Here is a 26,671-nt window from a genome sequence, read left to right as displayed (position 1 = left end):
GTCCTTTCTAAGAAGCTAAATTTAGAAGTGTTTTAGTGACAATGGTGGCAGCACGAACCAGAAGATTTTAGCTTTTAAATCCTGGATTTATTAATAATCAGCAATTGAGGTGTAAAGATAATCTTGAACTTGGTGTAGTAATTCTGACTCTTATGGTGTTTATAAAAGACTCATATTTCGTAGAAACTTTGTGCCTTTCATTCCTTATTCTTTTTACCAAACTTTTGGATTGCTCTGCAAATGTTACTTGAAAGTTAACTGTTATCAGTTATAAACTTTGTCGATGTCAGCGGTAAGTAGAAATTCTCTCGTTTTGAACTACAAACTATTCTTCCTTTACATTCCTTCTCAGATAGTCTTTGTAGAATTAAATGTCGGACCACAAAAGGTGAATTTAGGGCAGTTGTTTTAAGAAGCGTGACACTTTGAAACTTTATGCCAGTGTGTGTGGAGGCCTGGGCACACAATATGCAGGGGGTGCAACAAAATGACTTTTGAATATCTCTCTCCTTGACCTGTTTTGACCAAACTTTATTTAACGGAGTTATGACAAAGAGTAGGAATCAAAACACATGGGGATCACAGAGGCTGTTATGTTTATTGTGCAGAACAGACAGTGATAATCCACTAGAGAAATATTTTCCACAAGCAAGCGATTCAAAGTACAATCATAGACAGCAACTCTACATGAAGAACAAAGAATAAAGTCAGAAGACACTCAAAGGAACAGGGAGAAAGGCAACTGCAGTTAAACGTCTTGATACTTTTCTCCTGCAAACATGCAGAAATGGTAGAAAAGTTAAATGTCCAGTCTTACTTAGCCGTGACCAACAACAGCAAAGAACAGTCCTATAAAATTTATCTCCCACAAAAATAAACTATATATATAAAAATTTTATGATGTTCTTACTGTTCCATTGGCCACGTGCTTTTTTTTTTTTTCAGTATGAAAAATGAGGTATACTGGGGCTTAAGAGGTAGTAGTGTGTTTTGATTGTACAACGTAGAGGAAATAAAAGAGAAACTTCATCAGAGATGGAAATGGCTCGGTGCTCCGAGTCTGGCCAACACGAGCAACTGTGTCAGTTGTACAGGCTGGCCAATGAGGTTTCAAAAAGGCCCAACCAAAGGTATGAAATGGGACTTTTACTTTTATGAGCCACTGTTTATTTGCTTATTTCATGCACAGTTAAAACGAATGTTGAGTTTTAATTCTCTCCATAGCTCCTTTGGTGATTCACAACAGTGAGCGATCTGCCAGTCTCAGAGAGGTATGCGGCCTTTGAAGCTACCTCCCTGAAGTGGCTGGAAGAGAGATGGTTTTGAGTTTCATTTGGCTTCAGAATTAAAAGCCACACTGACACAAGCCCTTATGAGAAACTACCTCCTGGCCCAGTTGATAATACCATGTTAAAAAGTCAGCACACTCACTAGGAGAGAAAGGAATAAAAACTCTACATAAGAAGCGCTTAAAATAAATCTGGTTGAGACATATTACAAAAATCACATTTGTGTAAAATACATGAAAATCTTTGTCAAGCATTTTCTCATATTCAACTAATCTTAAAAACATATATTTCTGATTGCATCATGCAAAAGCTGAGCTTGTTGCATCTCACCTACAAAGCTTCAAGTTTCTTTGAAGGTTGGCTTTATTTTATTCATTTATTTATTTGCAAAAAGTATGTAAAAATGTGTTCCTTTCTTGCAAACGTCTTTTACAAAAATAGCTTTGACTAGGGGTAGCTGCGGTTTGAACTATTTCAAACATTGACAAAAATGAATGCTGCAAGTAACAAGTTCATTCCTTTTGAAGTCTGGAGGTAGGTCTTTGCAAGTCAATTAGTCCATTTCCTTAAACGATTCATTTGAGGTACAAACTTGGAGGGTAACATTTAAACATTACAATCAAATTTTGTGTGATGTGTAGTGCGATTGAGGAAAATGATCCTTAAGAACCTAGGAGCGACTTGGTTAAAAAAAAAAAATATTCAAGTTAATGTAGAAATCTAGCAGAGAAGCTGAAACAAGTATTTGTAAAATTTTAATTAAAAAAAAAAAAACATAGAAAAATACATAGCCATGCTGAAACACACAGTGAGGAGACTGCTTCTTTAACTGGAATTAAGTGTACAAAAAGAACTGCAGATGATTAGCATCACCTACCCATTAGGTTTCTTCTTGCATTGCTTGTGTATAGCAGCATGTAATAAGTACTAGACTGTAAGTTAATTGTAACATTCAGAGGTAGTATTGAGTAGTGGGAATATATTGCATCTCTGGCTAAAAGTGCAGTTTGAATGAAGAGATGGTAAACTGAAGTCTAAGTAAAACACCTCGGTCAACCATCCTATGTCAAAATGTATTACCTGAAGTAACACATAAACTTAATTTGAGGTAAGTGGTATTTAGGTCTTTCACGGAAACTGATATATAGTGAAGGCGGGAGGAAGAGAGGGAGGGAGAGAGAGAAAAGAGAGACTGCTTTTTTTTTTTTTAAAAAAAATCGTAGCATAACTATAGCAAAAGAAATTTAGATTTCGCTCCTCCTATCTCATAATTCAGGTGAGTTCATCATGCATTATTCTTGTACCTTTTCATTAAATTTTACTTGTCTAGGTTCCTTAAATGCTCTGAGGCTGACAAGTGTGATTTATTGCTAAATGGCAATTTGGCTCTGTAGGAAGTAGATTCTACCTAGATGAGTGTTTTCCTGAAAACGAGTGGACGAGTAAATTTATTACTCCTACTGATATGTGTGGTATCCATAAATACAGGAGTTGGCAATACTTGTTTGCTTACTTCCCTTTTTGAAAAATGAATATAACCTTTTCTGGTCTGTTAGCTGAATGAAAGGATACATCAGCATTTCGTCTCGTTTAGAAATAAAAGTTAAAAAATCATCAAGTAAGTGTCTACGAGATTATACGAAAAAGAGAGAAGTAGTATCTAGTCCTATCTTTGGTGTTCTAAACAGAAGCTTCACTACGTGGAGCAGGCGGGTGGTGCTGGAGGCGTACACAGTGTCATACACTGCGCCTTTCCAAAGTGAATGCCCAAGGTCACAAGTGTGACACGTTTCTTGTTTGTGTGCAGTGCAGTGATTGACTAAACCTGATTCAGAGTTTTCCTCACCCACCTACTCTTGCTTATCAGATCAACAGACTATTAGTAGGTTAAGAAAAAAAGAAACAGTAATTAAAAGTTGCATTGTTAAACTGTGTCCCCTGTGTTTACAGCAGTTTTTCACTAAACCTGGGACTGTGAAGGGATTACAAAGAAGGTGATTAATATAGTCCTTTTTAAGGTTATGTGATGTCTCCCCACCCCACCCTGCCCCCACCCACCGCCCCGCCCACCCCAGACGAAAGTGGAAAGACCATGGCAATAGAGAGTAAGTAAGTGGTCACTGCAGTGTCTTCTCCCTTCCAAAGATCCAACTGCTGCTGAGGTAGAAATCAAATGTTGGCGCCCCCTAATCCTCTTCCGCAGACTCTTGTGAGGATGTCTCTTCAGTCTCCTCCTGGAACATACAAAGGGCACAACCATCATACTTGTGTGCTGTTCTCACAAACAGTTCAGAGGTGACCTGTTTCCACAGCACGTTATGCTTGCTTCAAAAGAGGATGCGGATGATTGGCAAGCCGCTGATTCCCAGGGCTTCTTAAACTGTAATTGAGGAATCAAGGTGTTGTTTTTTCCCAGAGCAGTCATTAGCCACTGTTGACTTAAAGCTTGACATCATGGTGGCTGGTCAGCAAATTCAATTGTTTGCAGTCCAGAGAATGTCGGGCCAATGTAAGCTTACTCACCAATTAGAGTAAAAAAGAAATGGGTAAATTTTTTCTGACAGCATGCCAGTCATCCGTTTTAAAAACCGGAGTGCAAGTAAGAAAAACAAAGTTAAGGGAGATCCTTTCTTAAGTCATAAATAAATGCGTCCTCCAGGTGTTGGCAATGATAGCTGATATTTTTTGGTACTTGCTAGATTCTTTTAGGGACTATATGTTCTTATTCCCACTTTACAGATGAGAACATCAAGGCACAGCAAGCAATATACCCCAAGTTATAAGGCGAGCAGGGCCAGGATTTGGGCTGAGCCAGGACACGTGTGTGACCACGATGCCACTGCCACCATGCAGAGGCAGCATGAGGTCGGAAGCGGGCCTGAGAAAGGGCTGCAAGAGCTAGAGCTCATCTCTAACTTCTCCAAATTGATTTCCTCCTTCTCATATTTATTAAAGCACATTTTAAGACAATGACCAAGATTTGGCATAACCGCTCAATCCACATTGACCAGACATTTAAGGCAGGCCAAGCGGAGAAAATCTAATATATATGTTTTTGCAGGGCCTCCTCCTCATATAAATCTAATTCCTCCTTCTCTTTTCCTTTTTTCTGATTTCTTGTGGTTCTGGAATTTGTTGGAGTTTCTGTAAGCTGGCTTGAGCCACACGGCTCTCTTTCCCTTTGCTTATTTTACAAATGTGCAGTACCTTTCAGGACATGGGTGGTAAAGCGGAGACAATAAACATTTCTGATAAAAGCGTCGTTAGTGAGAGGATGATTTTTATCAAATGCTGCACACTGTCTCATAAGACGGCATGTGAAAAAGATCTGGGAAAAGAGGTAAACATTTACTCCGGCAGCCAACTGAGCCCCTTTAAGAATGGTCAGCTTAAAACAGCTTATAACAGTCTTCATTCTTTAATAGATTTGATTTTCCACATGGCTTCATTTTGTCTGGGTGGCTAACTGACACAATTTATACCTCTCTTCCTTTCCCAGGTCACTACAGTACACCATTCAGTAACGCATGCCTTAAAGCTTGTCTGCATTATATGACCAAACTTCCATTCATTAGTGTTTGAAACACTTCAGCTGTGAAGGAGCTCCTAAATGCTACCATGTGTGACGCTTTTGCGTAAAAGCAGCAAATGGGAGGGAAAAAAAGCCCACATGAACAGGCACTTACACCCTAATGTGAATGCGCTCGCGTGCGCACACACGTGTGCACGCACACAGACACACACACCCTCACACTCACGCACTCTACCCTGAGCCCTAATCACAGGCCACTGCTTACTGCAAACTCTTTACAAAAGGTTTCAAACATTCACTTTCCTCAAAGTCTGAGAGAGCTGTAAATTTTGGGAATAAACACACATACAAATGAATGGATTACAGCTTAAAAAATATAACCACGGCAGCATCAAGTCATGAGATTTCACACCGGTTTTGTTTAGTCTGCTTTGGGTTATGTGGGAAATGTGGAACGTATGAAACTACCTCCCCTCTACTCCCAGCCCCCAAACTTCACATATTTAAGCAGTAGGTTTATACCTCTTGATAGGCAACAGGCCACGACCTTGAGGTTCTCTATGGAGTCCAGGACACAAAGGAGGATGTAGCATGATCAAAGCCATGGATAGACGAAAGAGAGACAAGCCAAGGTTCAGCTGTCCTATGACCTCGTCTTTTCACTTAATATTTACATTCCAGAAAGTCACTAAGCCATTCGGCAGATACACTCTTCAGTCTGCCCCCAAGTGACTCATTTCTCATTACGACATGAGGTGTGGACTTTGGTTACTACTCTGAAACAGGCCACAGCATAAAATCTAGCAGGTATAGTTTATTCCTTCTTCTAATGGTTAATAAATGAATAAAACTCAGTGAAGCTGGAAACCCTTCTAGATCTAGCTGTAATTATTCTACTTCTAACTGCCCAATTTTTCTATACTATCTAGAAACCAAAGTACTTCCAAATCCAGAAGGAAATAAAATTTTCAAGGCCATGACCTTACAGAGACCTGTAGTAGGTGGAATGTGATCAGTTTTTCAAAACATTCCCAGAAACTATGCTTGATTTGATATGTAAGTGGTTTATTCGAACCCGTTAGATACAACTCAGCTGAAAATGATGGTCCCTCATATTGTTTCCTTTACTCAACAGTTCTTAACACAACACGAATAGTTGTTTTATTAAAGTATTTTTCCATTGACTTTGAAATTCTTCTACTAGTTGCTGTCAGTTAGTAGTAGGTACATAACTAGGATGTCAAGGTAAGGGCGGGAGCTTCACTCTGTTAAACTTTTTTGGAGTTAACGTGGCTCTCATATGCACAGAAGGATGATTTCTTTCTCTAATGTCTAGTTGTGGAGAGCTCTCTCTTCTTTGCACAGCACTGACTGACCTCCCTCCGAAGGATAGCATGGCTGCCAAACGGATGACATTGGTGGGATGCGTGGCACTTCTCACCTCTGCAAACCTCTGTTCTCACCTTTCCAGGGACTTGGCCTTTTACTACATTTATGGCTGCTGTGACAGAAGTGTCGAGGTAATTAAGAGAAGAAAAATCCTCCCTGTCAGGAAGAGGATGAAGTTAGAAACCCACTCTTAGCTGCTCTAAGTATCTTGGGCCGGCCAGATCTCACAGAGAGCTCTTCTATGGTACAAAGAGTGGACAGAAACCGGTGCTGTAGGGAATAAGCAGCTGGCTCTGACATCCCCATGGAATCTTATTTCTGTAGTAGAGTGGTTGCTAGGGACCTCTAGATTCAATCCTCTTCAGTAACTTAGAGGACACTGTCACCGATTGTAGACAAGAGCTCACACCTTGAGATATTTATTTCAATTGCTTTGTGCTTGCTACATAAGGCCAAAAGAGCTTTGAGCTTGTGTGGCGCCCCAAGAGCAGCTTTGAGGCAACAAGGAGATGGAAATACTGTAGCCAGGAATCATACACTTTTCATTAGGGGCTAGTCGGCGAGGTGGGAAGGCCAAACAGCAGCCGTCTGGTCAAGAAGGCTTGCTCTTGGAACGGGGCTTCTGGAATGCAGGATAAAAGGACTTTTCCAAGTGGAAGTGCATGGTGACATTTTTATGAGCACCAGCCACTAAGGCTTCTAAACACTGAACAGCTCCCAGCCATTCATGCAGTTATTTTACAAAGACAACTGAGGCTGCACCATACCGGGGGCGAAACGTGTGAATTTTTTTGGCAGAAAACCGATGAGAGGGAAAGGAAAGTGGGCAGAGCTGGAGAACTATGTTTTTATTATGACTATTGGAAAATTGCACTCATTTTGCCTTAGTTTTCTTTTGTGAATGAAGGACTTTAATAAATGTAACTCTTTCATTACTTTGGTTAAGCTTGGAAAAACCCCACTGCGACCTAGAAATATGGTTTGCACATATCTCCCTTCTTGTAATCTGGTTCAATAGAATGTATGCGACATATACCTTTGGATATACTTCCACTAACTGATTCAAAAGGAGGAAGAAGACAGCTCAGTATCCAGCCCTACACGCTAATACTTGATGGAATTTTAACACGTCTTAAGAGTTTAATCATAGATCTTGGCATACGGACATGGGTAAGGGTGTGTGTGTGTGTGCTGGAGGTAAGTTCAGTATTAAACGCAAAAGCTGAAGCTCTGGGTTTAAATTTCAGATGCAGACTAAACAGCAGGTCTGCAGTGAAAAGGAGGCCAGTGAATTCTAAATAGAACCGAGAAATGGGAATATTCTCCCTGCAAACTGGAGGAGCCGTCACCACAGTGCCCCCTCTGTGTGTGTCCCGAGGAGGACAAAATCACAGAAGTCCATGCTGGCTTTATTAAATTCTCATTCCCTCCCCTCCTCCCCCACGATTGCAAAAAATTCTACAACTCTTCTATTATAAAATTTTGCCGGCTAAAAATACATTTGCAATTTAAGTTATCTTGCCAATAAATTTACAAATACCTAGTAATCTAGAAAGAGTAGTTACGACTTTATGACGTCCTCTTCTTGTCATCGTAATATGTTTAATTCTTTAAGGATTTGAAATGACACATTTAAGAGTGTTTCACATTCATGACTCTCTCGAGCCAGTCTTGTCAGATCAGAAATAATGGGCTTTCCTCCTCAGCAGCAATGACCAGAAACCATCTGCAGTTCCATCTGCAGCGAAGCGACCCCCACCCAAGACCGCAAAGCTGAGTTTTTCTATTTCTCTGTCAGATATTTTAACTGAAAATGGATTGGGACTATTTAACTTAATGGAAAGTGATTATTTCCTCCAACTAGGAAAACTTTATATCAGATTTTTGAAAAACACGTTAAATGGAACATATATAAACCATATAATCTGGCAAGTGCAAGAGATTCTGGTGGAAATGCTAGAAGGGATATATGTTTTTCAAAAGGAGACTTAAGAAGTTGGGATGTTTATGGCATTTGTACCGATCTCTCTCTCTCTCTCTCTTTTTTTTTTTTTAATTTCAGCTTTATGTATATAAAAATATAAAAGCGTCAGGACCACCTTGCATGTGTTACTATCGACTTAACAAAATCAGTTTCAAGGTCTCATTGGGGGGATGTTTAAAGTAAAGAAGGTTGATCCTAGATGTCACTGACCACAGGCGCTAACCCTGGCTTTAACGACTTGTCTATTTTGTGTCTTTTTCCCACTCCGTGACAGCTATAATGATAATACCCATCTAGCTGCCCAGGAGAGTGTGAGGAAAAGAAGTGACAACCAAATGAGAAAACTGTGAAAAAAGAGTAAAAATTCTGTAACATAGTACTGTGGAACTGTGATTATTAACTATAGTTATTAATTCTGTTTATTTCTTTACCTGTGATTCAATGATAAATCATTGGGAAAGAAAAACAAAACTATTATTAAACAATGCCTCCAAAAGAAAACAAAATAGGACATCTTAGGTTTCTTAAATGCTCTTCTGTTTGTCTCCTTTGTGCCCTTGATCAGGGTTCCATTACGGAAAATATGGCAAACAGAGGTAACATGCATCTTTAGAATACGACAAATTTCTTTCCTGGGATGTAGGGGTATTTAAAAAGATCTCCAGAAGGGAATCACATTTTTTTTTTAGATAGGGAAATCATTTTATGTCTAAACTAACCGCAAATTTCCGGATCCCATAAGTCATGATTTCTGAGGATCATGATCTTGATCAATTTTCCATGCCAGTTCTAATTCTTACTCAAGAGCCTCACGTTTAAAAAATGGCTAAAGATATAGCAAAAGGATTTTTGCATAAAGGGAGCACTCGGAAGAAGGAGATTTACTGCAACATTTCAAAAATTGTAGAGGAATGTTCTTACTTTTGTGCAAAGTAGTTTTAAAAATGGTTAGGTTGAAGGCTGCTTAATGGTTATATTCCAGATGTGTTTATTGATAAGTAGATAGGAGAAACCTTTTTCTCTTCGTTTTCTATGTGTATAAAACTTTGCATAACTTATATATATTGCCAAGGAACAGACATTTCTGGACTTTAATCATTCTTGCATCAATCATTTTTCATTATCACGATAGGACTTTTGAAGAAGATTATGAAAATATCAATAATAATAGTAAGTCAACAAATAATTATCCAATGAACATCTGCGTGTCTAGCAAACACTCTGAATATAAACAAAGTATCTTGGACACAGCAACCTGTTTGTATTCAGACATTAAAAATTTTCTTAGAAAGACTAGGTTTTAAAGCCAGGTACTATTATTCATGTTAATTTAGGTCAGCAAGTTTAGATAATAATAAGAAAGTTCACATATTTAATAAATAATTGTTTTTTTTATCCAGCTCACATCAGAACGCAGAGAAAAAGCAGGCAGACACTGCCATTTTATTTTTAGCCTAATCCACAGATTTCACCACACTGTTAAAAACAGTCATACTTTTAAAAAGCTCCTATAGCAAATTTGTCAAGTCCAGAAACACTAAATTTTTCCTTTTGGAGTTTTATATATTGCCCCAAATTGAGCGATGTTCTTTCACTTCTGTTTGTCATCTCTACAACACATTCCCTGCCAAGAAACAGCTGGATTCATCATGCCAATATTCCTCTATTACAACTGTTAGCTGAGCTAATTACTTCACATGTTTACAGTTAATAATCATCTTGATATGCTTCCTCTGTCATACCCTTGTGCTGTCATATCCTTGAGCTACTTTATTGTCTGTAAGGGTTAAACTTTGGTTTCTACTTTGCTCTCTCCTTTTCCCCTGACTTTTGTCAGAGGTCAGGGGTTAAATCAAAAAGTATTTCCTATGCAACAAAACGGTGCCACTCAGGGTGGACTTTGATATAATTCTTTATGTTTTACCAGTTGGCACCAAACATTTACTGGCCCACAAAATGTTTTACCAGCTTGAAAGAGCATAAGTAGGAAAATAAATAAATCAGTACTCTCTATGACCTAGGTAGTATAAATCACTATGCTCCCTGAGTGAGTAGAAGAGTGACTCTTTGCAAGTCTAATTTATTATGAACTATTTACTGCATTGGCCAAGGTGCCATGTAAAAGATGAGTGTTAAAATGAGAATGCTCTCCTCTCTTTCTCCTTCCTTCTTCCTCCTTTGTATATCTAGACTAAAAGCCCCCAGTAGAAATGCCTTTTTTTGAGAGCAAGATGCTGACTGCAATTCATCAACTTGCTTGTTCCAAAATGAAATCTCTCATTTTGCTCCAAACAATGTTTAGGTTGTCTGAAATATAAACATCCTTAAAACTGCCCTTGAAGTCTCTGTAAAAACATTCAACTTTTTTTTTTTTTTTTGAAGGGGTGGGGCGGGGAGGTGGAAGGTGGTGGGGCAGATCTCATGATAATCAAGGCTTGCTGAGATTTCTTCGTCTTGGTACACACCACCCACAGGAGATGTTACTTGCAGGTAAAAACTCTATTTTGAAGTAGATAGCTTTGTTTCTAGTCTTTTAGAAACTGAAAACATTCCAGTTCTCTCACTGGGAAATAGAAAAGGAGCAGGTTTATACCTGTCTTAATTGCAAGGGCAGTGTAGCTTGCCAGGGCTGTACAACAATGAGGAAATTGGGTTGAAAGGAAGAACTGTTGGGATTTTTAAAACCTGTTTTTACCCTTTGGGTAGGGCTCCAGTGAGGAAGAAAAAGTCTGAATTATATATAAGAACTCACTTATAATCTCAGTTTAAAGCTTTAAAAGGGGAAAATCAAGAAACAATAAGATATCTGATAAAACAGCAAAACCTCATTAGAAGTCTGAAATGGACTGAGATTTATTTTTATCAAGATAAAACCCTGAGAAACAAAGTTCCCTCTATCATAATAATAACCTGACAATTTTAAGGTGTTTCTTTTATTAAAATAACAATGACAACAAAATCTGCCACTATTTCCTACTAAAGTAAAGAATGTAATCCATATGGTTGAAAATTAAACTGCTTCAAACTGTCATAAAAAAAAAAAAAGAAAACCCTCAGAAATTAGCTAATTTTTATATAGTGCTTACTTTATCACTTTAAATGAAAATATAGTAGAGTTTCTAGTAACTTTTGTTTTCACTGGTTTTGGAATTTTAAAAAAAGTTAATGTGAATATTGCAGATTTTTCCTTTTAGATTTATAAGAGACTATAACTTTCCCATTAAGATTATGAGACATACTTGAGGTTTGCAGCTGATGGCACTGGGTGAATTTTCCAAACACAAACCCCTGTAGCAGGGTTCCCCTTAAATTTTTATTCTTCCCTAGACACATGTACTTATATACACAAACACAAATGACTATCTAAATTTTGAGATTAATCATAATCCTGAATTGTCTCCTCAGGTGAATTTTGTCACTTTGTATCCCAGTTCCAAGACGTGGCATTCTGGAAAGCCTGAGGTTTCAGAATTTGATGGATTCAGGAGACTTTGCAATAGAGCCACTGTAATTATAGATATATATGAAATATATACAGGGAAAATAATTTTGACTACTTTAATCCAAAGATTGTAGTAATTACTAAAAAATTTCCTCTTTCATTAAAAAACATTTTATTTTAAAAAACAAACAATAAAAATTCTTGAGGTAAAAAGGATAGTACTTTAATATAATTAGAATTCTAGAATTTTCTAGAACATACACCTCCAGAAATAAAAAACCTAGCATCCAAAAATATATCAAAACAAAATAATATTCCCTGGAATTTATGCAATTATGAATCTCTTAAAATGTTCTTGGGAGTAAGGGAAGAAGTGTCGTTATTATCTCATCTCATAGGTGGATAAATAGGGCACAGAGAGATTCATTCGCTCAGTGATAGGGCTAGAAAGCAAAACCTAGGTCTCCTTACACACCGCTGAGCCCTTTTCTTTAGATGCAAAATACTTAATTGTGCTGGAATCTTCACCACCTAAAAACAAGACCTAAACGTAACCCCTCAAAGTACGGTTGATGAAGAAAGAATATGAGCCTGAGTTAATCCAGACTGCCACATGGAAAAGCCATCTGGGAGGGTATTTTGAAAGAAACAGATGAAAAGGGAAGAGATTCTTTTGAATGTAGTATAAAATTTACATTATCCTCCATGAACTTCTATGTAGTCCCTGTGTTTATATAATTCATCACTGTGTCCTTAGACAGCATAGATTAGGAAGCCCAATGAGCTCATGTTCTTTTTTCTATTTCTGAGTCCGAATTCTCCTTTCAAAGGCAAATCTGGAGCAGGGTCTGTAAGATAGCCCAATTGATCAGTGAAGACAAACTCAATTCATCTGTGGCTTCTTAGATATTCCTGATTCCCTAGGAAAAGAATTTATGACTTCACTTACATCATTTCTTGTGTACTACTGCTCAATTTGCAGTCAGTTTCAGCCACATTGATAATATCCACGTATGATTTATTTGTTTTTGCCTCTCTGCTTTTGAACATGCCGTTCATAATGTCTTCCTTTCTTTTCCCTAATTTATGTCTCTATTTTCCCTTTTGCAACTAAATAATAATAACAACAAAATCAAAACTCTTCCAGGACTCATCCCCTTAATAATCCCCTGATGGCATCCCACTCATTCATCTGCATCCCCTATGTGTTTCATAAACATTGACATTCTGTGGTCATTTGCTTCAAATGTTTAAACCTCTTCTCATGACCGTTCACTGAGTATCTTCATCCCTGGCTGCACGTTAGAATCATTTGGGGAGTTCATAAAAGATACTGATGCTTGAGTGTCCTGACCAAATAATCAGAATCACTGAAAAGTGGGGCCATTGCTGTGTAGGTAAATGTTTAACGACTTGCTCTCCAGGGAAAAAAATTGTAGTACTTGTCAATTTCTATGGTATAAATACTCCCAACATAGGGGATTTCAAGCTACCTATTTGACATCGCTGAATGCAGAATATGGAAGAGATACTCAGAACTGGCTCACAAGGGCTGGCTGCAACACAAACTACTGGGTGGGTATATATGTGAATGTATTTATTATATACAGTGATATATATTATGTATAGTGATATATAAATATATATGGCATATACATGGTGATACATAATGACCATATAAATATAAATAGTGATACAAACACAAATACATACACACACCCATATAGAGTAGTTCCCACTTATTCATAGTTTTACTTTCTGTGGTTTCAGTTACCTGCAGTCAACCTTGGTCCTGAAATATTAAGTGGAAAATTTCAGAAATAAACAATTTCTAAGTTTCAAATTGGGTGTTGTTCTGAGTAGTGTGATGAAATCTTGTGCCATCCCATTCTGTCTCACCCAAGATGTGAACCATCCTTTTGTCTAGAATACCCATGCTATAGATGCTACCTGCCCATTAGTCACTTAGTAGCCATCTCAGTTATCAGACTGGTTGTCAGAGATTGAGAGAGACCACATAACTTTTATTACGATATAGTTATAATTGTTGTATTTCGTTATTAGTTATTGTTAATCTCTTACTGTGCCTAATTTATAAATTAAACTTTATCATAGTTATGCATGTATAGGAGAAAACATAGTTTATATATAGGGTTCAGTACTATCTACAGTTTCAGGCATCCCCTGGGAGTCATAGAGCATATACCCCTTGGATAAGGGGGAACTACTGTGTGTGTGTGTTGTGTGTGTGTAATTGTTAGGTGATTCTGATATGCAGCCAAGGATAAGCACGTCTGAACTAAATTACACATTTCTCAGATACAGTGACTGTGTTTTCATTTGCCTCATCTTCCCTACAATACCAAGAATCGAGACTGAATGGATGTTGTTAACAGACCATATAAGGCTGTTATTAATCTACCATTCACGGCCTATGATGCAACAGTGAACACTGCAGTATCCTTGGACTCAAATGCACAAAATTATAAATTCACTTTCTTTTGATTTTCTTACTGATGAAGGGTGAGATGCTAAATATATATATGGGACGTCCTACTTAAAATGTCAAGTTTTTGCTTCTACTTCATTTATTTAATAATGCTTACACTCGAATACTGGGTATCTATTTTTAGTGCCTCCTACCACTTTCAGCTTTCAAGTATGGGAGCAATCACAAGAATGATTTTTTTCATGGTAACTCTGCTTTCATTCTACTTAAAGCACATGTGTAATTATTTGAATACACTTTTCCTGTATGCTTACTCGTGGTTAGAAGCTTCAATTCTCTTAGAAGCAGCGTTTGGAAAAATAGTAAACATATAAGATTGTGTGGGTGGTCTTTCCCACACAAGGTAGCATTGTCCCAAGAGAACAAGGAGCAAGGTACATTTTTAGAGACCTCTAGGGAAAAGAGACCATGGATATTTTAAATTATATGAAGGAGATCCACAAAGAACTTGGTAACCCATGACACTGCTTAATAACTTACTTCAGCAGGTTCTGTATGATACGCCCAGATCTCCTGACCTTTTATTTAAACCCAGAAGGGGAGAGCAGCAGGACACTCTCACACTTTAATAACAGCTCACATACTTGGCAGTCATATTAATTTATCCTTCAGTTTTCTTTTCTTTTAAGATATACTTCCTTAGTAAATATAATTCTTATGTTTCCACATTTAGATTACAGTCAGGACAAGGAATTCCAGTCATGTGGGACAAGAAAAGTAAAGCTAGTTCCTAATATTGATGTGCCCAGAGACTTCGGAGACTGACTCAGCCGTTGAAGCAAGACCTGAGAGTTCATCAATCTGCAAAAACAGTATAACTTAATTTCCTCGTTTCCCAGCCTTCTCTGGGAGTGTTTTGGGATCATCAAATGTTGTGGAATAATTCAATACACAGATATGTTTCCAGTCATGAATCATGAAATGTTCTGCAGCTAATAAGTCCCATATCAAGTCAATAAAGTATAGTTAGGTGGAAAGGACAGAACTTTATGTTTAAAAACTGGTGAAACACATAATAACATTAAATGTATGTTTTATATACAAGGCATTGAAATAAACATTTTATTTAAATAATTTTTATATTTGCTTTGCGCATTTAAGCGAAGGCCTTGGCCTTTTAGGGTTTTTAATGATAATCTCAGGCTATGTACTTCTGACTTTTTTTTTTACGACAAATTGTCAAGACTCCTGCAATGTTGATGTAATCAAAACTAGAAAAATACTAATTAAGGTTTAATTTGGGGACATATTTTCGCATTACTTTTTATATGAATTGATAGGAAAAAAATCATAATGACCATTTCTTACCTGAGCAGGCTTCTTCTGAACGACTTGTTGTGGCTAAGGAGAGAAAAAAAATAACTGTTATAGTTTAAAAGGAAAGATACATAATAAAAAAATTAAGTGTACATGTTTTAAATCTAGACACCTGTCTGCAAATACAGATGAAAATTTCAAGGTTCAAATAGTTTATCTAAGGTTAGAGGGTATTTATTCATGATCTCTATATGTTAAGGAAATAAAATGCAGGTTATCTCAATTAAAACACTCCCAATTAAAGTCTGGCATGCATACCAGTTAAGTCAAAGTTAACTTGCTATTTGACTGAGGAGGGAAAGGGCCTAATTAATATTTTTTAAAGAGCTTCATTGAGATATAATTCACACACCATAAAATTCATTCATTGAAGTGTATAATTAAAAATTTTTTTAGTGTATTCAGAGGCTTGTACAATCATCATCACAATCTAATTTTAGAACATTTTCACCTCCTCTAAAAGAAACCTTGTACCCATTCGTGGCCACTCCCCATTCCTTTCTGTGTCCCTACTAGCCTCCCATTCCAGACTAACCACTAATCTACTTTCTGTCTCTATAAATTTGCCTTTTCTGGACACTTCATGTAAATGCACTTATATAGTATGTGGTCTTTTGTGGTCTGGAGTCTTTCACTTAGCACAATGTTTTCTCAGATCATCCATGTGTCAGCATGTATCAGTGGTTCATTCCTTTTTATTGCCAAATAATATTCCATTGTATGGATATACTGCATTTTGTTTATTCATCCATCAGTTGACGAGCATGCGGGTTGTTTCCACCTTTTGGCTATCATGAATAATGCTGCTATGAACAGAGAGAGAGAGAATGTTTTCGATTCTCTTAGATATGTAGTTAGGAGTAGAATTTCTGAGTCACACAGGTAACTATGTTAAACTTTTTAAGGAGCTTCCAGCCAGCTTTCCAAAGCAGCTGCGCCCTTTACATCCCACCAGCAATATATAAGGGTTCCAACTTCTCCATATACATGCCCAAACTGGTTATTGTCTACCTTTTAAATTATAGACATCCTACTGGGTGTAAAGTTGAACGTCACTGTGGTTCTGATTTGAATTTCCCTAATGTGCTTATTGACCATTTGTATATCTTCTTTAAAAAAATATCTATTCAAACTTTTTGCCCATTTTAAAATTTGTCTTTTCATTATTGAATTGTGAGAGTCCTTTATATGTTCTGGATACAAGTCCCTTATCAGAATGTGATTTGCAAATATTTTCTTTCAGTATGTGGGTGAATTTGTTCACTTTCTTGGTAGTATCATTTGCAGATACTATCTCTACCAATACTATTTATCTTTATCTCTATCTATTTAATTGTTGTTCATATCTATCTATTACTATATTTATTTAATTGTGTATGCAGGGCAAAACTCTCCACATGTGAGTGAAACATCTGAAGGAAATTTTCTACCCAGCTTAAATTAATTTCCCAAGAATTAGAGTATTAGAAAAATATTTAAGTTATTCTTTGTATTGTAAAAGGTGGATCTGAAGCCCAAGCTTTTTGATGGATTACTTCCAGTACTTAGTCTCATGTCTGGATATAATAAGTCTTACTTATTCTATTTACACATCATTGAGATTTGCGAATACAACTAAGCCACTTTGATGTGGACAGTGACATACTTTCATGGTTTAAATAAAAAATAAAAAAATAAAATTGCCAAAATTCTCCCAAATAACAGAAGTTAGAATAAATTCACTGTATCATGGAGGGGTAGAGGAGGTCCCATTCATTTTTCTTCATCTTCAGAATTTCTGTGATGGTGTGATGTTTTACTGCTGCTGTATTAAACATATAAAAATCATCAGAGCTTTTTTTTTAGATGAATAAAATAAAAATTTAGAAATGGCAAAATACTGCTGCTCACTGAAAAAAAGTTCTTCCCTCTGACTTTAAATCACAGTGGAGATGACATCAGTAAAGCCCAGGTTTTGAGATGACGTGTTCTCCAGGTGGAACTGAACCAAAGACAATTTAGGATCCAAAAGCGCTAAGAAGTGTTGTGTTCATTTCAAAAGAGTCATTTGTAAGAACAGGCCACTTTTCTTCCTTCTCTTTTTTCCTGCCGATTACACCTGTACACATGTTTACTCCCAAACCGTTTCAAATCTGCACACATTCTTGCAGGCTGACTGGTTCCTCCTGCTCAGAAGTCTCTCTCCTTTTTTGGCTGAGGATCCTGCATTCATGTGACTCCTGCACACTGCAGGGCTCAATGAAATCCTCTGAAAGGGCTGCCAGCTCACCCAATTTTCCATGAATTAGGTCCTGACACTTCAATGAGGGGAAAGACAATGTCTGAAACTCTGCCAGCCCTGGCTCCCTGCCTAGTCCGTGTCACAGAACTTCTACCAGCTGCCCTCCCTTCCACACAGCACTTCATACTTTTCAGACCACCAAACAAACAGACCCTTGAATACTTTCAATGCTGGTTGGGGTTATGGCTGCCAGGATGTTTTCCCAGCCTCTGGCACCCAATGGCTCCAGACTGTGCCGGGAAAGTTTTTTGTTGTTGTTATTTTGTTTTGTTTTTATTTTTATGAATGGCTCTGGTAGAAAATGCAGACGGAAGCATAATACTACTGCCATTCATAAAAAGGGAAAGGAAACAAGCTGCGGTTTGGAAATTTTTGAGATGCCAAACTGCAAGTCTCTTATCTTCCTTGAAGTATCTCCTGGCTTATAACCGAATGTCGATACCTAGAAACCGATTGCCCCTTAGAGTTCTTATCATCAAAAACATGGTTGATCGTTATATTTTTATAAAAAGAACCGAATAATATCAACTGTGCATATTTATCTTTAGTGTGGTTAGCAGTATATTTTCTTGCACTTTAATAAATGAGTATTATTTTGCACATGCATTTCCCATATAAAACCTTAAAATCATTTCTAGTTATAACATTCATTCCTTTGTGACTAGAAGGACCCAGGCCTTAATAATTGCATTTGCTCACGGGAAAACTAAGGCACGGGAAATTTAAATAACTTCCCCGAGGTCATTTTCTAAACCTGTCTTCTAATTTTCTTAATCCCCTGAATAATGATCTCAGAAACCAGGTTCTCAAACTTAAAAAACAAACAAACAAACAAATAAACAAACAACCAGTCAAATTTGATCCAACCCAGGAGGAGAAGCTTCGTGGCGTTGATTTCCATCACTAGATTCTCCTTTTTTATTGGAATCCCTCCGATTCCTCACTACCACCACAGCCAGGGAAGGCCCTGGCTCGCTCAACAGGGTGAACCTATGATTCTCCTGAGTCGGTGATGAAAAGTGAGTCCCAAGGGACAAAAGGTAGGCCCACAAGGACCAGCTGCTCCTCTGGACTCCTTTAGAGATTATTCCTTCCTTATCAACTATGGAGAATCTGAGGACATCCCTTTAAAAGGTGTAGATTTCATAACGACTATTCTATTGAACAGAGAGCAAAGCCCTCTAAGTTGCTTATTTAGACAATTTTGAAGATTTCATCTTTAATAAGTCTGTGCACGTGGTGAGCTTATACAGTTTGGGCACTTTGTCGACTTGCCATGCAAACCTCTCAGTGCACTGAGATTTCGAGTTCCTTATGTTAAGAGATTGCTTCACCTTTCAAAAGCTTGTCATGAAAATCTCTCATTCTGCTGTTGCATTTAAACTTCCAGAAAACAATGGGTGAAAAGAGAGCTTCGTCCCAGAACAGAACAACATAATCGACAACAAAGGACTTCGAAGAAATGCTTTGGATGAATATAATGTTAAAATAAAACTCTGAGGAGAACTAAAAGACCCTGTCAATCAAAAGCAGATTAAAAAGGGCCCACTCAGGGATGTCGACGTGTCGTTCTCTGCAGGTTAATCCTTATATTAGCTCAGCCAAATTCAAAGGTTAATCTTTAAGCAAATAAATATTATTGTCCATAAATAGCCTAGGATACAGCATGCTGAGAAAATGCAAGGATATGGAAAGGAAAGAACATATTCTTGGGTTTCCGAGATCATAGACCAAACTAGTATTTCTCCAAATAAAAGGAAAAATATTATTGAATTTTTAATGTCCACAGAATATTGGCTTTTAAGATTTTGTAGAAAGACACTTGTGTAGGAAGTGGTCTGCCACCCCATCTATTTCAGAATAATTAAAGGGTTCCCCATCCCTCCTGAGAATTCAACCTATGGTTCCTGGCTGGGAGTCCAGATATTTTAAAGCTGATACTTAGACAGCTAAGCCATTCCTCTAGTAGGCATTGAAAGAAAATCCTTCATAACAAAGGACCTAGACGCAAGTAGTTCGTTTTACTACAACCTCAGCATTAAATGAAAACGGGCTTGAACTGGGCTTACCAATTTAATTTTTTTAAAAACAAGGTACAATGTATAGTAAAGTAAGAATGATCATTATGCAGAGGGTCTTAAGTTGACCTCTGAAAGAAAATAGCCCTTCACTTAGATCTCTGTGCAGATAGGTCTTTCCGTTTTATGTAAGCAGTAGTTTAATCAAATTACATCTTTTGTTTTTTGCCTGCCAGTAGTAAGTGGTTTTGCTCACTTTGTTTTCAAATCATAAGACTATTGTTCAATCAAGAGGTACTTCTGTTTCCTAGTGCAATCTTTTTTCATGTAGTTTTTCATTCTCATATCACTATAGGGTAAGACAGATCCCCTAGCTGTTTACTAAAGAAGAATTTTAAAATCCTCATTTATTCTGTGTCACATGAAAGGCCCCTAAAATGTAACTCTCATTTCTTAGTTCAAAATTTGTTAGCCAGCTAAATAACATCTCACAAGATAAGCTCAGTTATTTAAAATTAAATATGGTATCATACTAAAAATATTTGCTAAAAAGATACTTGGTTTTAAACTCCAAAGGAATCCTTTATGCCTAAGTCAGTGCACTGAAATATTATTATACACGTATATACCCACACAAGTGCAGACAGCTTCATCTTCTGCCTGAACTGACTGATGAATGTATCTCCACCGTTTGGAGAAAATATCAATAAATAAATCAACCTATTGCTCAATTACCTCAACTGCTCTCTGGACCAAATTGATTAGTTAGTTATTTATAGTAAAAAGTATCAAATAAATTGAGTGAGTAGACACAGTTCAGATTCAAGACAAGTAATTGTCCAGACTCTGTGTGTAAACACTCCATACACGACCGTGAAGCATGAAGCCAGCAACGGCTTCATGTCGTGTGGCATACATACTGACAGTTCTTCTTGACTTGTGGTTTGAACAATATCCTTTTTGACCCTTTGTTCCAAGCAGTTTAAAGGCTTAAAAGATGATCTCTATCTTTGTTTGTTCCATTCACCAAAATTCACTTTCATTTATGTGCTGAGAAATATGCTTTTCACTCTCTGAAGTTTCACAGCGCTGTTCTGAATATGTTTTCTTTGAATATGACATTAACTCAGGTGGAGGGAGATTACCATCATGAAGAATGAAAACTCTTTCCGGCCTTTCATGAAATGATGTAATCTACACACTTGCTCATGGTGTTCTGGATTTATAGTTTTAAGGCTTCAATAGGCCAGGATGTCAAGATTTATATTTGGGTCCCTTTAATAAATGAACTTCATGCTCTACAGGTGTTTTTGTTTTGTTTTGTTTTGTTTTGTTTTAAGCCTAAGAACCTCTCCCTCTTCTTTCACAGGTCAGATCTTATGTGGAATCCTACAATAGGAAGCAGACAAAATGGTACTTCTGATTGGAGTGCCGATGCCTCATTCACATGGCCTCCACTCCAGCCCATTCCCTGCCCTCCCAAGATGCCCCTGAGGAGCCTCAGTAGAACACCAGTGAAAAGTCTCTGCTCTCTGGGTGCAAATCTTCCATCAGATCTGTATCAGCAGGCTGGGTGGAGGCACAGCCTCTTCAGCATTCACTCAGTGTGACTTATACTGTTAGGTTGAACCATATGAATTTGACTTTTTGTCAGCCAAAATCAGTCAAATAGCAATAATTTCATACAGTTCAACCTAATAGGTGTGACCTAAAAGAGTCAAGGTAAAGTGATGATTATTGCTAATTCAGCCATATAGTTTTTGTGATTTAGATTGTGTTAATCAACATATTTTTGGACTTTCTGTGTGCCTAGGTTCTGCACCCAATTTCCCTGTTCACTAGTCTCCACCCTGGGTCCTTTCCCTTATACTTATTTTGCCAAAGGCTGCCAGACTGTGGTGAAAGGAGGGATTTGCCTACATCGGGTATGATGTTCCAGTTTTTTCATTTATTCTGAAGCTTTTCTTCCAGAACACCATGACTGTTTTTGTGACCATCTAGCTAACTTCTTATACCCATTCCCAGTTCTTCTAAACTCTGCCTCTTCATTGGAACTGGATGGCCAGAATAATCTGCATATAACAATTCTAAGCGGCTATTCAGGGAAGATTTAGAATAAAAACTCTGAGCTTTAATTCAATGTAAAATAGTCAACTCTCAGTTATTGACATCGATAAAGGGGAGATGAGTTCAGGATATTATCCAACAGCAAGTGGTCAAAAAATTATTTGATGCACCTAAGGAATGTTTTGGGTAATTAGGCAGGAAAGTGTACGTGAAGTTTGAAGCATTCATTTCAGATCAAGTGTTGGTGCGACAATGTGAGGATGAGACTTAGTTATAGCTATACAAATCCCACCCCTACTGCATACATCACTCTAACTGGGCTGGAAGTCTTCCTGTTTAATAGCTTCCCAAACTGAGAATGCCCCTGCCCTCTAGTGGTGGGAGGCCTTGGTAAAGAGAAATCACCCACTAGTGGCAATTTTCCTCCTGCTCAGAAAAAGCCTGCGTTGGATCATAATTTCTATTTCTTGTGCCTCTTGTGTATCCTTAGAGATGATTGTGCAATGTGTGTATACATGTAGGCCAGGATGGCTATTACTTGACAGTAAAATCTAGCCCTTATAATGCAAAGGAGATTTTGTAGTTCTCTGTACAAAGTCTCCCCAAAAGCGATAAATCTATGATGGGGAGGTTGGCAAAATCCCTGGAATTTCTGCTTGATATTGCAGGGGAAAGTGAGGTGTTCTTTATTTTCTACTCTACTTGGCTTTACTCTTAGACTTTAATGCAAAATACAAAAGCAAGCATCATTTCAGAAGTATTTATTGGGTTATTATAGCAAAGCGCACTCACTGTGGCTGGCCTCATGCTACCTGTTCAAGGATGGGGAGAGTCACAGTTCGCTCTAGCTAGTGTTACTAACATCAGCCTGCATGTGCATGGCAACAGGCCACAGCAGTTCTGAGACCAGATTTAGGAGTCAAATCTTTGGAGTTTTTGTCTTCCCTCTGGTGCCTTTCAGACATCTTCCGAATGGAGGGGAAAGATCAACGAGGAACTCTTTTTAAAATCTCAGTGTACAGATTCGTTTCAAAAGCCAACTTTCTATAACCTGAAGTTATTCACTGGCTCATCGAATTCTGACTGACATTAGATAAATGATATGTCAGACAAATACTGGATGTACAAAATGAATAAGAAATGTTTCCTGGTCTCAGGGAGCCTAGAGTCCAATGGAGGAGGCAAACAAGGAGATATGAGAGTACAATGTGTAATTTTAGATTAAGTTTTTCCATTCAATAGACCATAATCTCTTATGTTCAAGGTAATCTTAAGGGTGGAGAGGTATGATCATGAACTATAGAGAAGAATAATTACAGGAAAGGAGAGATGACTATTTTCCTTTAAATAGGGAAAATGAGAAAGCAGAGACGAGTTCAACAAAGTTGAAAAGCAAATACAAGAAGAAATCCGAAGAACTGATGTAGAAGAAAAGTATCACTTCTTCCCTATCACAAAAAAGTAGAGGTAGGAAAAAATTTGTTTTCACTTTGGATAGTTAAAGATTATAATTAAGCTCTGAAATATCAGAAAACAAAACAAGAGAAAGATGCAGCTTAGGGGTAGTGTTGTCAAAAGCATGGCTAGTTTTAAAATTATACTTTGGTGTGCTCCTGAGTTATGCCTGAGCACTCAAATGCCTGAGCACTTAACAGGCATTTTTGTTTTATGGAAGATGGCTGCACTTTGGGGATATAAAGCATTCTGAAGTGAACAGTCACACACGGGTGGGGGTAAAGAAATACACGGTCTCATGGGTTGACTTTTCATCTCAATTTTTATAATTCCCAAGATTTGGGGAGAAAATTTTACCCCTAGGCAAAGAAGTTAAATGAAAATTGTAAGATTAAGGTTACTTCATAGAAAAAAGTGAATATTTTGGTCCTATTTCCTTATCCTATTAATTTCTAAACAGAAACACTAAATATTCTTTAAAGGCTCAAGTTATTTATTTATTTATTTATTTTCTTTACATATTTCTTTTTCTCTGTATGTAGTCATTCACAAAGTTAGTTCACTTTGCATATGTACACATACGTGGTTAATAGAACCAAGGTAAAATGAACAAATATTTGAAACATTATGCTGCTGTATTTCAACAAATCAAACACATATAGATGTCGTGGACTAAGTTCAAACTTTAGCTAAGGTCAACTTTAGCCAGCTAGAAAGAGCAATAATGTTCAGTAAGACATGAAAGTAGACATCTATGAGACAATGAAAATGAAATTGTATACTATTGGAAATGAGCGATAATTAATACTCTCAATTTGTTGGTGGCATACCTGAAAGTCCATTTAAGACATACATCTTCTTAACATTAGATCAATTATTCAGGTAGTTGTTATATTAAATTGGATTTGGACTTAAACTATATATATATATTTTTATATATATATATAAAATTATATTAAATTATATATATAAATTATATATATAATTATATATATAAAATTATATATTATATTTATATATATATACACACACACAATTTTTCACATTATACATATATATAATATGTATATTATATATATCTTTTCTTGCGTGCTTGCTCATATGCTTATAATAGAAATAATGTGATTTTTAAAATAGTTTTAATTACTTTTATTTTGACAAAAGAAATCTAGAATCAATACTTAGGAAATTTCTTTAGTTCTAAGAGCATTTGTTTGGGTCTAAACAAACAAAAGCATTTAAAAATGGCTTTTCAAAATGATTTGGTGATCCAGTATTTCCCAATAGCTTTAATAATTATACATGGAAACTGAATTTAAAAAGCTGAATCATGATTTTAGGCATTTCCTTTCCTTAAGGAAAGAGTCAGTAAATTTATTTGTAATCTCTTATGTTCCAAAGAACTACAAAGGGATAGTTTATGGGTTGAGAGCTCTATGGTACTCAACTGAGTCATATCTCTCCTAGAACCCTAATTTAGCAGTATTTTCTTGGCACTAGTTTAGGGCTGACTTTAGCAGTTGAGTTGTTTTCCTTGGAGGAAGCTTAATATTCAATCCGAGAAATGTTAACTATTCCCGAACATTAGCTTATATCCTTTAACTTTTTAAATAGTTGTAGAACTGAGTTCTCTTTCTCCCACAATCTCACACTTCCAGAGTGCACCCAGCACCCTGGCGTTTCCAGAGAATACTTTCTTCTTGGACCATCGCTCCAGATTTTCTTGGGATTAATGTCCCTTTCTGCAGAATCTATAAATTAAAATGTCTCCATTCCTTCTTCAGAGAACCAAGCATTTCATTCGGCTTGTCTCCAAAATCTCTATTTCAAACTCAGGTGGAGCTTCAGGCAACCCCTGAACTACCTAAGTTAGCTCAACTGCTCTAAAACTTGAGGATTCTGAGATCGGTAGCAGTCACCTTAAAAGCTATTTTTCTTTGTTTAGACTATTCCTGAAATGTCTCTCTAAACTCTGCTTTGTTATCACATCTTTTGACTCAAACATTTTAATTACAATTTAGGATAAGATGGTATGACTTTTCATTTTATATTCATAGTCGTCCCCACTTATATGCAGAATGTGTGTTCCAAGACTCCCCAGTGGATGCCTGAAACCGCAGATGTTGCCGAACCCTATACATACTATGATTTTTCCTATACATACATACATACCTATTAAAGTTTAACTTATAAATTAGACACTGTGAGAGATTAATAATAATAACTACTAATAAAATAAAACAATTATAATCAGATATTGTAATAAAAATTTGTAAATGTGGTCTTTCTTTCTCTGAAAACCAATCTGATAACTGAGATGACCGGCTATGAAGTGACTAACGGGTGGAGAGCATATACAGAGTAGAAGCGCTGGGCAAAAGGATGATTCAGGATGAGTGGGACAGTGTGAGATTTCGTCACGCTACTCGGAATAGCATGCAGTTTAAAACGTATGAATTCTTTATTTCTAGAATTTTCCTTTTAACATTTTGAACTGTGGTTAAACTGCAATGAGTGAAATGGTGGATAATGGGAGACTACTGCATATCGACTATATGATAATAATACAGCAATATGTAGTTTACAAAGTGATTTAATGTGTATCGTCTGATTTACCACACTACAGTCATTTGAAGGAAGTGTTGCCGTTCAGATTTACGCATGAGGAAGTGGAATCCTCAGGATAGCAAATAACTTGCAAAAGATTCCAAGGCCAGTATATACTGAAGCTACAACTTCAACCCAAGTTGTACAGCTCTATGTCTTTTGCCCTTTCCACTACACCACACCGTTCCAGCAATTGCTTCTTCTCTGTTAATCTGCCTATGAAAACGTCAGTGCTATATGTAGCCATCTTCGCGTAGCCATAAAAATAGCATCTTTAAAAAAATAATAAAAATCTAGCTTTCTAGGATTATAATTTCACTAAGAAGAAAAATTACCAAATTAAAAAAACTGCATTTTAATGTAGCAATTTTAAAGGTCTTAGTTCAAAAGACTGTTTTTAATACTTTTAAAGGTCAAATCAGTATTAGTAAACTATTTTCATAACAGATTTACTCTGAAAAAAGTTTTCTCGTCAAAAAAACTTAAGATGTCCTAGAAATATATACTGCATCTTGTTTCTCATTAAATTTCTCTAAGTAAAGATCTCATCCTGCTATTCTTATTTTCATCTTATATATTTTCCTTCATCTCTTTATTTCTTTTATTCCCTTTGAAAAGTCTATGCAAAAAAAAAAAAAAACAAGCAAGACTGTGAAGGCTGATGAATCTCAAATATCTCACCAAAAAAATTTCTGTGATAAATGCTAATAAGTTATTTTTGTTTTTTTTCTCTCTCGTTTATTACTTGTTCTAAAATATGATCGTATTAAAAATGTTAGCT

At 36.8% G+C, this 26,671-nt stretch overlaps 1 protein-coding gene across 1 annotated transcript in view; it reads right to left on the bottom strand.

Moving 5' to 3' along the window:
• Positions 1–510: 510 nt before the first annotated feature.
• HMGA2 (high mobility group AT-hook 2) overlaps positions 511–26,671 on the bottom strand; it is a 129,900-nt gene continuing 103,739 nt past the window's right edge. Inside the window, exons 4-5 of the mRNA XM_039865922.1 lie at positions 15,454–15,486; positions 511–3,523 (exon numbers count right to left, since the gene is read on the bottom strand). Of these exons, the coding sequence (XP_039721856.1) occupies positions 3,476–3,523; positions 15,454–15,486 (81 nt within the window). The 3' untranslated portion in view covers positions 511–3,475. The remainder of the gene's footprint in view (positions 3,524–15,453; positions 15,487–26,671) is intronic.

Source organism: Pteropus medius, unplaced genomic scaffold, assembly GCF_902729225.1.
Source record: "Pteropus medius unplaced genomic scaffold, Ma_sr-lr_union100, whole genome shotgun sequence".
In the NCBI taxonomy this organism is placed as follows: Eukaryota; Metazoa; Chordata; class Mammalia; order Chiroptera; family Pteropodidae; genus Pteropus; species Pteropus medius.
Note: the sequence above shows the minus strand (reverse complement) of the source record. Positions and strands in the feature narration are given on the sequence as shown.